Below are 16,042 nucleotides of genomic sequence, written 5' to 3'. Positions count from 1 at the left end.
ACTAGAAATGATGTAGAAGGTGTGGACCATCAACGCTTTAGAGGGTGATGGAATAAAGCTGTACACTCCAGTGCTATTCTGTACAGAGAAACCTCACTATAGTATACAACACAGGGCTTTCCCCAGAAGTGCTGGTGCTACTGATGCGCAGCCCTGCCTGTAAGGGCTGGCCCAGCCCTCAGGGCCCTGAAGGCTGGTAGGGGGGTCTGGGGGCATGCTTCCCTGGAAAATTTTGAAATTAGAGACTTCAAATGGTGCATTCTGGTGATATCTAGGCACAATTCAACATTATTAAATTTTCTCTTTTTTACCTTGTCAAGTATGCAAGGGGCAACGTTAAAGGGCAAAATTAGATTTGAAATGAAAACCCTTCGTAGCATGCCTCTTCATTTTCCAATGCCAGGAACAGAATCGAGGTCAAATCATGCAACAGCACCATCTAGTGACCAGCGCAAAGAACATGATTTTGTGTCTGGTTGCAAATGGCAGTCAGCGCACACAGTGAAACCCTTTATTTTCACTTCTGGGTTGAGTCCCAGGATAATCGAGACCTTCCATCCATTTTCTACTGTTTATCCGGATCTAGGTCGCAGGGTAGCCCGAAGCAGAGCAGCCCAGACTTCCCTCTCCCCAGCCACCTCCACCAGCTCTTCCAGGGGAATACTGAGGCGTTCCCAGGCCAGCCAAGAGACCAGCGTGTCCTGGGTCATGCCCAGAGAACCTCCCTTGGGAGGCGTCCAGGGGGCATCCTAACAAGGTGCCCGAACCACCTCAACTGACTCCTTTCGATGTGGAGAAGCAGCGGTTCTACTCTGAGTCTCTCCCGAATGACCAAGCTTCTCACCCTGTCTCTAAGGGAGAGCCCAGCCACCCTGCGAAGAAAACTCATTTCTACTGCTTGTAACCGCAATCTCATTCTTTCGGTCACTACCCACAGCTCGTGACCATAGGTGAGAGTGGGAACATAGATGGACCAGTAAATTGAGAGGTTTGGCTTTTAGATCAGCTCTCTCTTTACCACAACAGACCGGTTTAGCGTCCCTATCACTGCTGACGCTGCCCCAATCTGTCTGTCCAACTCTGACTCCCCCTTACCCTCACTCGTGAGCAAAACCCCCAAGATAGTTAAATTCTTAGGTAGCAACTCCCCCCGGGTAGCAGCCAAAGGCGGAGGCCCTGCTGTACTGATCCCCGGCTGACAAAACTGGCTTTTGGGACATGGAATAGTCAAGACCTATATATTATAATATCTTCCTATTTCTATAGTTATTACTCATTTTCAGAGGGAATAGGAGATATTTAGGTGTGGAAAATACTCTGCATTGTTCAATTTATGGTATTGATTTTACTTTTGGTGTGTAAGTGACAACGCAGTGCTGATGTCACACTGTGCGGCAGTGTACCACGTATCCACGCTTTCGGGAAAGCCCTGCAATACTATTCCTATTGTATTTACTGTACTGTACTATAACATATGATAGAATATCTCAGCTTTGGAGCATGATAGAACAAAACTATGTGCACCCGTGTTAATCTTCACCTCACTAACACACACTGAATTTGGGGAAGATCTGAGAACATCAAAAATTTTAACCCAAAATAGAATGAGTTTTGTTTGTGTCTTTGCGGTTTTTAGGTGAAAAATTCAACGTTCTCCGATTTTCACCAAATTCATTCTCTGAGTTAAGGTGCTCAAAACAAACAGAGTCAGATCGTCCAAATCATGCTCCAAAGCTGAGATCTGACCCTCACATTTCCAATATATTAAACTTAATGAACTACACAGGTTCAGGGCACACATATGGGGCGTGTCCCCACAAAATGGTGAAAAAGTAGTAGATGCTTTATTGGATATTATAAATCTACAGTTAATTATCTTTAAAAAAAACAGGTAATTTGTTAAATTCCATGCAGCCAATTCTGAGAAATTAGTGAAATTATTTAACGTATCATCTTAACAGAAAATTGGGTTTTGAGAAAATCTGTTGTAAACTGAGGACTGGGGAAGCCATGGGCTAATGGGTCGAGAAGTAGCTTTGGGACCAAAAGGTCATGATGCAAATTAAAAGTACGAGACTTTACACCTACAGGAGTCAATATAGCACTTTACTTTCTTTATTCATCTAACAGCCTCCCAATAAAGACAAATACATGTGATATAATTCATAGGAACACAATTAAAGAAAAAAAAGTCTAAAACTGAAGTTAAACTTTGTGAGAATTCACTTGGGTTATAATTGAGTACACAAGATTTCCTAATTTCTTTGCTCAGAACGTTACAAAACAAGAAACCCATGTTGTTTTCTGTTTATTATTTTGAAATCATCTTTGTTTTTGGCTTCCAAGACTTTTTCCTTTAAATTCTGGCATGGATTGTGTGACACTGCCCCCTGGTGGACACACATGTTTCTTGCAAGAATGAAGATTTCAGTTGGTTTGAGTATCTGCACAGAACAAACACCCTGAAGTGCTCACAGATACGCTCACAGGAATATCAATCAGCCTTAAAGCTCTGCTGCATCACTCTTTTTAGGGAGAGATTTAGCAAGGGCTAAATCCCACTGCACCACAATCAGCAGGTCGTCAAACAACACTGGAAGTAACATAGAAAACTGATAATAATAACAATAATAAAAAATACCACCACTTCATTTTATCATATTGTTTTACTCATGAAAAAAAACAAGGAGTGTAATGCCTGCACTCTCATGGTTCTTTGATTTATTTATGGTTACAGCCCCTACAGTGAGAAACACCATGAACCAATCAGCATCGTGCATTTCCCAGTTTCTGTTTGTATGAACGTGCGTCACATTTTTTAATTTACATTGTACAGATGTGCGACGGTGATTTTATTTGGCTGCACCAAAACTGGAGACCTGTTGTTTTTCTTCCTTTTCACAGCACCAGTTGTGATGCATTTTTTGGATCTCGAGTTCAGATATCTAGCTAGTGCATGCTAGCTATCAGCAAGGCTCCGCCCACTTCCAATCTCCTCCTCTTTAATTCTTATCTTTCTGCCTGTTTTGCCGTGATTGCTAGTCAAATTTAAAATTAAATTTAGATCAGTGAATTTTGTGTTAATTAAATATTTGAATGCCAATTCCAACATGTTGTGCAAGTGTGTGTTTTAAGCAATTAATTATCTTTCAGTCCTTTGAGCTCACACTTAGACACCCCTTAGCAGTAGCGTAAAACTAAAGAAGCAAACTTCACACTGATGTATCGGAGATTAATTTTTTTGCCAAATTACTCCTTTAAACCTGACCGATGACTCGCCATGATTTCCGTTGTGTCTCTGTATTACGAGTTTGCACACAGCTATGCAGCATTGTGTCCGTCGTGGTTGCCGAACGTCTCCACATCAACTCGTCTCCTCCTCCGTGTGTCTACATCGCAAGCTCCATGTGTGACAGACATCCATCAAAGCTTGAACCCTGAGTGAAGAGCGACGATTCCTCCACTGAGATTAATGTACTGCACTCGGCAGAAACCAGCATCCTCAATCATTTCTTGAAACGTTTCCTGTTTTAAAAAAAATAATAAAATAAAAATTTTAAAAAAGGGAAGCATATTTAAATGTGTTAGTAAAGCAGCAGGTTTTTTTTGTACAGGACTCAGGATGGTAGAAATGTAAAGACACTGGAGACTGGTGGAGTGGAGGCTCGCTCATGGCTGCCTGTTAGTGTCAGCACTGATTCCTTTAATTAGTTTACTTGTGAATTTTAACATCTATAGACACACGCCAATAAATCCATCCATCCAAAAAACACAAACAAAACCATCCATCAACCAGAGAAACCACACAATCAACATTTCTATCCATTTGTTCAACAAACCAACCACCTATCCAGCAAAAAAAATCCATCCATCAAATAAAAGCACCCATCAATTCATTCATCCATTTAAACAAACCATCCATCAAATTATCCATCCATGAATCCATCTACTTGTTTAACAAATCAACCACCTATCTAGCCAAAAAAAAAAATTCCATCCATCCTTCAAATAATCCATTTTGAAGTAATTAAAAAAAAAATCCATTTCATTCATCCTTACAACAAACCATCCATCCGTCCATCCAGCCATCAAACCATCCATCCATTCAAACAAACCTTTCATTCAACAAACCATCCATCTATATGACCAACAAACCATCCATCCATCCGTCCAATAAACCATCCATCTAATCAAACCATCCATCCATCCATCCGTCCGTTCATCCATCAAACCACCCATTCGTCCATCAAACCATCTGTCCGTCCATCAAACTAACCAACCATCCGTCCGTCCATCCATCCATCCATCAAACCAACCAACCATCCGTCCGTCCATCCATCAAACCATCCATCCATCTGTCCGTCCATCCATCCGTCCGTCAAACCGTCCATCCGTCCGTCCATCCATCCGTCCGTCCGTCCATCCATCCGTCCGTCCATCCATCCATCCATCCGTCCGTCCATCCATCAAACCATCCATCCATCTGTCCGTCCATCCATCCGTCCATCCATCCATCCATCCGTCCGTCCATCCATCAAACCATCCATCCATCCGTCCAATAAACCATCCATCTAATCAAACCATCCATCCATCCATCCGTCCGTTCATCCATCAAACCACCCATTCGTCCATCAAACTAACCAACCATCCGTCCGTCCATCCATCCATCCATCCATCCATCAAACCAACCAACCATCCGTCCGTCCATCCATCAAACCATCCATCCATCTGTCCGTCCATCCATCCGTCCGTCAAACCATCCATCCGTCCATCCATCCGTCCGTCCGTCCATCCATCCGTCCGTCCATCCATCCGTCCGTCCGTCCATCCATCCGTCCGTCCATCCATCCGTCCGTCCATCCATCCATCAAACCATCCATCCATCTGTCCGTCCATCCATCCGTCCGTCCATCCATCCGTCCGTCCATCCATCAAACCATCCATTCATCAAACCATCCGTCCACCTGTCCGTCAAACCATCCATCCATCCATCCGTCCGTCCATCCATCTTGAGGAAACCACTGATCTAAATTAGGGATAAAATTAGCTCATGTTTAAAGTCTTTAATTTTCTGTAAAGCTGCTTTGCGATAATGTCTGTTGTTAAAAGCGTGATACAAATGAACTTGACTTGATCTAGAGAATGATATTCTTCCTCAAGGTGACATGAGCAACACTGTCTTTTCCAGTCCTGTACAGTTACCTGATCCGGAAACTTGCGGATGCTCTCCACCAGATACTGATACGACTTCCAGTCTCCTGCGATCACCTCACCGAGAACCGGAATCACCTGGAAACTGTAGGCATCATAGAGCCTGTACAACACATCATCATCAATAAAACTTAACCACACCTCACACCAACAAACTCACTGACAACAAAACCCAAAAGCAAATTAAAGCCGCTAGCGGCCTTGACGGGCCCTCGCATGTGTGGTTCTGCAACCCAGGACATTCCGCCACCCAACAAAACAGTCACATGTCATATATTCATCAAATGTTCAAAGGTGATGTGCATGTTGCAAATGCCATGACTGCTTGACGGATGAGAGATAGACAGACAAAGACTGTGTGTGTGTGTGTGTGTGTGTGTGTGTGTGTGTGTGTGTGTGTGTTTCTGTGGTGTGAAAATGTACATTTATAGATGTACAAAACTATACATATGTCTCCTCCTTATCTCCATCTCACACTGTAATCTTAAGTCATCTTAGCTTTCCTGTGTCTGCAGTGCGCGTGTGTGTATATACACATGCAGAGTTTTCATATGTCTGCAACAAAATGCACAATGATGGCAGGTCACTGTGTGTGTGCGTACTCTGCATGTACACACACGCACACATACAATAATAGTGACCTGCCATCATTGTGCATTTTGCTGCAGACATATGAAAACTCTGCATGTACATTCATATGTCTGCAGCAAAATGCACAATGATGGCAGGTCACTATTATTGTGTGCGCGCGCGTGTGTGTGTGTTTGTCGGGGGGGGGGGGGGGGGGGGAAGAGAGAGAGTGTGTGTGTGTGTGTGTGTGTGTGTGTGTGTGTGTGTGTGTGTGTGTGAGAAAGAGAGACAGTGTGCTCATAGATGTGTGTGCATGTGAGTGCATACTTGAGTGCATGTGTGTATGCATAAATATGCATACGACTGTGTGTGTGTGTGTGCACAGAATTGTATACGTCACCCATTCTCGTGAGTATTCATGTGTGTGTACATGACTGCAACTGTGTGTGTGTTTTTATATTTATATATCTATCTCGGGTGGGCAGAAAAAAGTGATACCCCTGTTTAATCAAGAATAACTCAAAAACTAGGCTATGCATACAAACTAAATTTGGTACATGTCATGAGCAGCTAGTTTTAGTCAAGTGGTGAAATTTTCAGCCAAAAATATTCATTAACACAGGAATAATGAAGAAATACAAAATTCAGGTAAAAAAAATGCAATGCCAGACATTGACTTATTATTTACTTACCACGGCTTTAATCGAGAAGATGGTCGATATGGCCTCCATCCTCGGAATCAACCAATCGAAGTTTTTTTTTCCAGGAAGATATGGACTTTCGAATTTCAGCAACTGATATTTCATCCCACTTTTCTATTATCTTGTCCTTCAGTTCCTGTTCTGTGAACTTTTCCGTCCTTCCGGCATAAAGTTTTTCGGATAACGAATCCCAAACATTGTAGTCCATTGGATTCAAGTCAGGTGACTGTGGAGGCCACTCATCCTTTTTTATGAACATTGGAGTGTTCTGTTCTAGGTATTCCTGGGTAACGCGGCTTGTATGCGAGGTGGCCCCATCCTGCTGAAAAATGTACGTGTCGTCTGGATAGAGTTGTCTGCAATCCGGCAGAAGTCCGTTTTCCAACAGCTGCATGCAAGATTGAGAGTTCACCTTCACTTTATTCGTATCGATAAAGTGGATGTTAGTTCTTCCATTCCAAGACACACCAGCCGACACCATGACTTTCTTGGTAAACCTTGAAGTTTCATGGTAGAGTCTTGTGGGAGGAATGTCATTCTTCTTTCTTCCATAAACCCTATCGTTCTGTCTATTGCGTGCAACTTCGTATGTAAAATCCTTTTCATCCGTAAACACCATCCGTCTTACATCCTTGGCTGAATACCTGTCGTTTAAATTCTGGCTGCGAGTCTTTCGCTTCTGTTTCACGTTAGTATCACATCTTGAAACCCTGATTCTCTTGAATGGTTTCAAATTAAGTTCCTTGGTAATGGTTCTAACAGAAGTACGACTGATGTTCAAATCGTGCGCAATTTGTCTTTGAGATTTATGTGACCCTGGCTGGTCCTCCTGGGATGCGATGAGCTCCTCAACTCGGGCCTTGTTATCATCAGTTGTAGCTGTTCGAGGTCGTCCACTGCCCGGCTTCCTATCTGTGGAACCAGTTTCTTTAATTCTTTTAATCCACCTGTTAAGAGTAGCAATGCTCCACTGTTTCCTAGGGAACTCCTTTATTAGCCGCTTAGCACCCCAGCCTTTCTCTTCCACACAGGCCTTAACAACAGCTTTATCTTCTTCACTCAAAACCATGACTTCTCTCAAGGGCTTTACAAAATCAAATGCTCCAAAACCAGGCTGTTCAGAATGTTTAGGTTATAGGGACTGCCACGCGCAGACGTTACATCATCAGGCAGCAGACGCACTGGTAGATGCACTGGATGACACAATAAGAACGTCTGGCATTGCATTTTTTTACCTGAATTTTGTATTTCCTCATTATTCCTGCATTAATGAATATTTTTGGCTGAAAATTTCACCACTTGACTAAAACTAGCTGCTCATGACATGTACCAAATTTAGTTTGTATGCATAGCCTAGTTTTTGAGTTATTCTTGATTAAACAAGGGTATCACTTTTTTCTGCCCACCCGATTATATATATATATATATATATATATATATATATATATATATATATATAATGTTTGTGTGCTACATGTGTATGAGTGAGTGTGTTGGTGGCGCTATGTCAGGGATGTCATAGATCAATCCGTCAAAGCATTGAAAATTTTTGGCACAATGCTTGGCCAGATGGTGATACTGTGCCAGGCATGTGATTTAGACGTGTCAATATCATCAGAATCACGATATCCAATATTTTGTAAAGTTTCAGATCAATCCATCAATGAATTGAACATTTTTCCCCATTTCCTGCTTGGCAAGATGGTGGCGCTGTGCTAGGCATCTGAATTACACATGTGAATATCATCACAATCATAATACACAATATTTTGTAAAGTGTCAGATCAATCATTTAAGGCATTGCCAATTTCTGGCACATTTCCTGCTTGGCCAGGTGGTGGTGCTATAACAGACAGGCCCACTGGGCGTCAGGTTATCATAATAATCATAATATCTATAGATAGTTTTCACATGACGTCACAGAGTCGGGGATTCCCTAGTGGCGGCCATCTTGGGGGTCCAGCTTACCGTACGGGTCACTGAGCACACATTGTAACGCGCGAGTACAAAGTCTTCAAAAGAACCCAAGCAGGCTATTTAAAGCAAGCAATGGTGCACACCTGTTGTATTCACGGCTGTCGTAATAGGTCAGATGATGACGTCAAGCGGAGCTTTTATGGAATTCCCACTGTACGGGAGCACGAAGGTGAGCAAACAAACTCAGCATACAAAAGGAGAAATCTATGGCTTGCGAGAATCAACCACAAGGATTATCAGCCTTCCGGACACAGCAAAGTCTGCTCCGATCATTTTATAAGTGGTAAGTTGTTTAAATAAACAATCAATTGTGTTCAAGTTTGTTTTTGGAAACCAAAACATCATGTGAACAATCTCTGGAGAATGCCTAACTGGAACCGTTGAGTTTACATTGTAATGTACACTTAATATCGCTCGTTTGTCACGTTTCTATTTGAAACTTGTCACTTCACTCATGCAAGGGGCATTTTTGAAAAACATTTTAGGTCTATTCTGTATGATTTGATTTGTGTTTGGGATGCAAACAGTGCGCCTTTTGGCGGATGCCGCCTGAATCGCGCAGATCCGATTTTTTTTTAGGGGGGGCGTTGGAGTGTCTGATTATAATTTCAAAGTAAATTCTGTATTAAAATTACTAAATAAGCAAATCCGTTACAGTCCATGAAACAGGAAGTATAAGGATGAGAAAAAAAAACAGTTTAAATTGGAAAGCTGCGCACATTTGCGCAGCCCGAGCGGTGTGCAGGACTGCGCATATGTGCGCAGCTTTCCGATTTAAACTGTTTTTTTTCCTCATCCTTATACTTCCTGTTTCATGGACTGTAACGGATTTGCTTATTTAGTAATTTTAATACAGAATTTACTTTGAAATTATAATCAGACACTCCAACGCCCCCCCCCCCCCCAAAAAAAAAAATCGGATCTGCGCGATTTAGGCGGCATCCGCCAAAAGGCGCGCTGTGAATATATAAAGTTGTATATATCAGACAGCCTTTAAAGTTTGATGAAGTCAGTTTCAGGCTTTGGCAGCCCTGTATAGTCACTTGGAAATGCAGCTTTGTCCACTTCGTAGGGGTCAATTCCCCCAATCAAGGCCAGTTTGGCTGCATACCGTTGTCGTGAGATGTCGTCTAATGTATCTATATACTTCTGTTTGCTTGATTTTGCCGACATTGATCTTTATTTTAGAAAACTGACTATATAACTTCATAAATTCGTCCGAGATAACGTAGCCGGTAGTGGCGATAGTCCGTTTTGTTTGCCCCCCAAGATGGCGGCTGGGGGGGGGGGCGTTCCCCGGAATGCCGTGACGTCAGTGAAAACTATCTATTGAAGAAAGAAGTGTCCGACCATACAGTCAATGCACTGTGGCTTTCTGACATGTTTCCTGTTTATGTGGCAAGATATTAAAATCATAAGGCCATTTCAACATATTACAAGATATCAAAAATCCCTTCGCAATTTAATATCAGCAACATCTTGGCATCACATATAACAAATTCCACATGAATCTCATGAACCGTCTCGGAGGAGCATGTTAAAATTCATTATGTGACAAAACACACATATTCAAAACCCTATTCTTTCCTTGGCCAGCTGGTGGCGCTATATCAGACAGGCATCTAGATGTCATAATAATCACATTCTCTAATGACCTGAAAGGTTTCAGCCAAATCATTAAATGTATTATGACTTCATGACACATTTCCTGTTTATGTGGCGAGTATTAAAATTCATAATATTGCCATTTCAACATATTACAACATATCAAAAATCCCTTCACAATTCAACTTCAGAAATATCTTGGCATCGTGTTTGCCAAGCTTGACATGAATCTGATGAACTGTCTTGGAGGAGTACGTTAAAAATGACCACGTGTCCAAACGCATACAAGCCCAATTACCTCACATCCTGTTGGGCGTGGCTAATGCAATGTATATAAGAAAGTTGTTCGTCTTGGGACGAACTACATACGTACCGAATTTGGCATGCGTAGCTGAAACTATATGCCAATCCAAGGACTCCATGACATTAGGGGGTGCTATGAAGTCCCTGGGCCACGCCCGGGGCCAAACGTCTGTGGCTGAGAAGCGGTTACAATGACTGATGTGTGTATCAAATTTCATGAGTTTTTGTGCATGGGAAATCCCTCAAAAAAAGCCAAGCGTGACAGAAAAATAATAAGAATAAGAACTAGAGACAATTCCCCTGTGGGAAATTGAGAGAGTGATGCACTGCGCGTAGCAGTCGCAGTTGTAGGAGCTGAGCTGTACTGTGTGAATGTGTGACTTGCCTTGATGCTACAAGCCTGTGTCTCTCTTGCCCCTTTTCCACCAAAGCAGTTCCAGGGCTGGTTCGGGGCCAGTGCTTAGTTTGGAACCGGGTTTTCTGTTTCCACTGACAAAGAACTGGCTCTGGGGCCAGAAAAACCAGTTCCAGGCTAGCACCAACTCTCTGCTGGGCCAGAGGAAAGAACCGCTTACGTCAGCGGGGGGGGCGGAGTCGTTAAGACCAACAACAATAACAAGACCGTAAAAGATTGCCATTTTTAAGCGACGAGAAGCAGCAGCTGTACAAACGCGAAGTCATCCATTATTATTATTGTTGTTGCCGCTGCTGCTTCTTCCGTGTTGTTTTTGCTTTGATATTCGCGCCAAGGTTTATGTAAACGTAGCGACGTAACTGACGTATACAGCGACGTAATGACGTATACAGCGACATAATGACGTGGCTCCGCTTAGCACCGCGAGCTATGGAAAAGCAAACTGGTTCTCAGCTGGCTCGCAATTTGAACGAGTTGTGAACCAGCACCAGCACTGAACCAGCCCTGGAACTGATTTGGTGGAAAAGGGGTATGAGAGGGAGCAGCCCCTCCCTCCTGTGTGTGTGTGTGTGTGTGAGAAAGAGCGAGCAGCCCCTCCCCCAACCGCGCGCTGCGAGCAGAGACAGAGTGTCACACAGAAAGTGCAGTTTTTCCTCAGAGTGCACCCTCCAAACAACGGGGATTTACACGAAAACGGAAGGAGATATTCACAAAATTCTTTCACAGTGAGTGCCAGAAGGGTCTCCTGAACACATTGATGTAATTTTTTTTGTCTGTAGTCTAAAAAATGAGGACACTAGAGCGATTTAAAAACGAGTGACTTTTCTGATTTTGCAGTAAAAGCGCTGCCACGTTTATAATGGGAGTCTATGGGGCAGCGCGCCTGTCCTCTCCTTACTTTCAGGCTTCTCATTCAAAAACTGTAAAGCCTATCGTTTAGGTAGACACGTTGTGTGAATCAGGACAAGTGTGGCCACTATTTTTGAGAAAATTAGGTGTATAGAGTGAAAATTGTGGCTGAAAACACAGTTTAAATGAGAAAGTTTGAGCTTTTTTTTCAGGCTGCCTACACTCTAAATTCCCGAGCCCCACTGGTGTGTAACGCAATAGACACCCATTATAAAGCCTGAATTTCTCCAGATTTGCTCATGGTGTTTGAGCCGGGACTGATCCAAAAGTATAGAACCTAGCAAAAAAGTTGAATCCCAGATTCACACAGGAGAAGTTTCTCTACGTTTTAAAGTTTGAATCATGTCTCTAGGTGAAAGCATGCCAGAGCAGTGGAGGTTTGAAAAACGTTGAAAATGGGCGTTGTTTTTCAATTAATTCCATAGAAATGAATGGGAAATTTTGGATGATTTTTTTGCGACTATGTCGCGAAAAAAATCATATTTTGATGAACAAAGTAATATCATACCGAGTCCGATCGAGCCGCACGTTTTGATGTATTGCTTGTCTGTGTGCGATGTATGGTTATTGGGTTATTACGAATCAAAATTTCTAGGGAGCCTAGGTACTCCTTCTCTCCTTCTATAATAATAAGAAGAAACACAGAGAAGAACAATAGTTATGCGTGCCTAGGCACTGCATCACTAATAATCCTTCGAAAAACAATCGGGTCTTCACACCGAACGGTGCTCGGGCCATAATTAACGACATTGTGACATTTCATTTCCACTGCAGGTTAAAACAAATACACTTCCTTTGCATACAGTTATAGGAAAATAATCAACAGCTGGGTGGTGTGATGGAGGATTTGCTGTTCACCGAGCACGGTGGGAGCCACTGATTTTGGCCAAACTCTTATTTTAAGGTAAAATAATAAAAGAAGCACTGACCTGGACAGGAGAGGGTTCGACACTTTGCTGAACTCGAGACACATGAAGCGTCCACCTGGTTTAAGCACACGCAGGGCTTCCTGCAGAGCCTAAAAAAATAAAACCACACAATCCTATTATGAATATTTTTATTAAAGCTTAGATACACTTCTAACTTCAATACAGCTCTAAGTTACTGGGCCTCAGGATCGAATCAACCAATCAGACAGAGGGAAACAAGTTCTCAATATGCAAATAGAAAGCGTAACAGATGTATGAGGTGTGTACATTCAAAAACAGTCTAGCAATAGAAGTAAAAGTAGATTTTTTTCCTCCACGTTTGAGCTTTATGATTTGCAGTTTTATGTATGTGATAATTTTAATGCTGAATGCCAATCTTCTCAGTAAATAATCAATCCTGAATATTCTACATAATTTCCCTCCTTTATTAGACTTAAGATTGATAGAGAATTTGTATGTAAAAAATAGGGCTGTAACGATATGCGTATCGAAATCGAAATCGCGATACGCAGAGCCACGATCCGTATCGCGATACAAGAAGGCAGAATCGCGGTACACCCTTTCAAACTTCTCCTCAGCCCAAAAACAGAGGCGCTTCCAAACTTCAATTTATGAATACTTTACTTTTTATTTAAATTACATTTTAAACTTACTTAAATTACTTTTTTTTTTTTTATATTAGTAAGTCGTTTTTTCGCCGACCTGCGACAATCTTCTGCAAGTCACGCAACGTCCACACTCGCCACTGGCAGAGCATTCATTTCTTTTAAGCGGTCGCCATTCTGGTTGCGACGCGGAGAGCGAATCTGTAAACAAGCAGCTCATTGGCTGGCTAGGTGTGCCACAAGCCAATCACAATCACTTGACCGGAAAGGCATGCAGTGTTGCCAGATTGGGCAGGTTTAGGTGCTTTTTGGCTGGTTTTGAACATATTTTGGGGTGGAAAACGTTAGCAATATCTGGCAACACTGAAGGCATGTCTGCTTGGGCGGAAGCCTTCTGCGGCAGTTACATTTTGACACGCGAGCAATGTTTCACTATAAAAATTCCGTAATTTCCATCTGTTTTCCGCGATCACAGAAAATCATTGGCCCAATGAGATTGAGACAGTGAGAGAGCCACCCCCCCCAAAAAAAATCTTAACGGATTTACACGATTTGGAAAAATGACTTTTTCAGAACCGAAAAAAACAGAGCTTCCGGCTCAACAGTATTATTTTGAGAAATAAAACAATCTTTGGATATACATTTGTTCATTTTTGCATACATATTACTCATTCTCTGCAGTGGTCTGAATTATTTGTTATTAAATAGTTAATGTAAGTAAGTAAATGTTAATAAGTCAAATTTACTACTTTAAAAACCATTTTTAAAAAAATCGTGGGCGTATCAAATCGTGGGTCAAAAATCGCGATACAAATCGAATCGTGAGTTGGGTGTATCGTTACAGCCCTAGTAAAAAATAATAATAATAAAATAAATAGACCAACTATTAAAAACTATTTTTACTTGCTCAACGTGAGTGACGTTCCGGATGCCGAATGCGATGGTGTAAATGTCAAACTGATCGTCGTCGAATGGGAGCTCCTCGGCGTCACCTACTACCCATGACAAACCTACACACACACACACACACACACACACACACACACACACATACATACATACATATCTGCACTGATGTTTCATTAATATATAAACACACATCTGTATTATTACTGTCCACTGTAATGTTGGTCAACTTGTAGGTGTGTAGTTAAAGATTATAAGCTCATGGGTTAAGGGGATTGCAATCTCAGAGAAACCTATTTGTTTGATAAGTCAAGACTGAAAGGACAGAACAACACAACGGCAGAGAATTACACAATAGAAGAACAGTACAGCAGGAAAGAATAACAACAGAATAAAACAAAGAATATAACAAAACACATAGAATAGAACAGAATGGAGGTTTTCAGCCTGACGTCATAAGGGGTGTTCACATGGCAACTTTTACTCCGGTGTAGCACCGGGGCTGCCCCGGTAGAGCGTTCACATGGTACAAAGTTATACCGGTGTCGCCCCTGAAAGCTGCTTAAACCGGTGCAAATCTAACCCTGCTCGGGAGGCGGTTTAAGAAATTTACTCCGGAGTAAATGCTAGTTTGCGGGGCAGCACCGATATAAAATGTGACGTCTGAACGCTACAGGGGTAGACTCGCTACGCGTGAGGAGTTGATTACATACGGGCATTGCATAATTTGCATCCTGGTATTTTGCACTTCCAAAATGGCGAATATCAACAACAACAGAACTGCGTGTCTTCCAGTGTTGCCAGATTGGGTGGTTTTAAGTGCATTTTGGCGGATTTGAACATGTTTTGGGCTGGAAAACGTCAGCAGTATCTGGCAACACTGGTGTCTTCATCCACGTTGTTTTCCCGGCACTTGGTGATGCCATGACAACCGGGAAAAGGGAGTACATTTTCACGCATGCGCATATTTAATTTCCGCATTATTACTATCGTATAGCACGGTCGCAAAAACTGCCGTGTGAACGCAAGTGAGGCTACACCGGTGCGAACACGCTTCTCTCTAGTAAGCAGGTTTGTGACGTGTGAACGCTCCACAAAATTTACACCGGTGTAAGATATATCGCAACAAAATACATCGGTGCAGCACCGATGCAAACATGTGCCGTGTGAACACCCCTATAGGGTCACGTGATACTGTTTACGCCGCCATTTTGGAGATCAAACAAAGCCACGCTTATCAGCAAACAACGCTTGTAATATCCATCTTCTTCATCGCTTACTTTTATCATAGAATGCCTGATGCGTGTTGTGCAGTTAGCTGCCACAACAGAAGAGGGGATAAACCTGGATTAACGTTCCAAAGGTTCCCGGCCGATCGACAGCGTCGCGAAAAGTGGATCGCGGCGATCAGGCGAGAGAATTGGCAGCCCACCGAACACACGCGTTTGTGTGGTGAACATTTTGTCTCAGGTAACTTTTCCAAAAGTTTAAAGATATCGTATGCGAGATAAATGACAAATTGTACAGTTGTGTTCAAAATAATAGCAGTGTGTTTAAAAATGTGAGTAAAGCTCAAAACCCTTATAATAGTTTTTATTTCCATGCATTGGGAACACTGCACATTATATTCTACATCAAAACGAAGAAAAGTGTATGAATATTTTAATTACTTTACAGAAAATGAAGAAAAATGAACATTGGGCTGTTCAAAAAAATAGCAGTGTCTGCATTTTTCATTACAAACTCCAAATATTTACTGTATAAACTGAAAAAATCTTAAGGATTTAGTATTCCTGTGAATCACTAAACTAATATTTAGTTGTATAACCACGGTTTCTGAGAACTTCTGGCACCTGTGAACAGGTATTCCAGCCCAGGATGATTTGACAACATTCCACAATTCCTCTGCAT

At 42.1% G+C, this 16,042-nt stretch overlaps 1 protein-coding gene across 1 annotated transcript in view; it reads right to left on the bottom strand.

Moving 5' to 3' along the window:
• Nucleotides 1-2,647: 2,647 nt before the first annotated feature.
• Nucleotides 2,648-16,042, bottom strand: part of coq5 (coenzyme Q5, methyltransferase) — a 33,476-nt gene continuing 20,081 nt past the window's right edge. Inside the window, exons 4-7 of the mRNA XM_060906785.1 lie at nt 14,129-14,235; nt 12,621-12,709; nt 5,203-5,314; nt 2,648-3,525 (exon numbers count right to left, since the gene is read on the bottom strand). Of these exons, the coding sequence (XP_060762768.1) occupies nt 3,424-3,525; nt 5,203-5,314; nt 12,621-12,709; nt 14,129-14,235 (410 nt within the window). The 3' untranslated portion in view covers nt 2,648-3,423. The remainder of the gene's footprint in view (nt 3,526-5,202; nt 5,315-12,620; nt 12,710-14,128; nt 14,236-16,042) is intronic.

Source organism: Neoarius graeffei, chromosome 24 (assembly GCF_027579695.1).
Source record: "Neoarius graeffei isolate fNeoGra1 chromosome 24, fNeoGra1.pri, whole genome shotgun sequence".
Taxonomy (NCBI): Eukaryota; Metazoa; Chordata; class Actinopteri; order Siluriformes; family Ariidae; genus Neoarius; species Neoarius graeffei.
The sequence above is the reverse complement of the archived record's forward strand: the minus strand, read 5'-3'. Positions and strand labels throughout refer to the sequence as shown.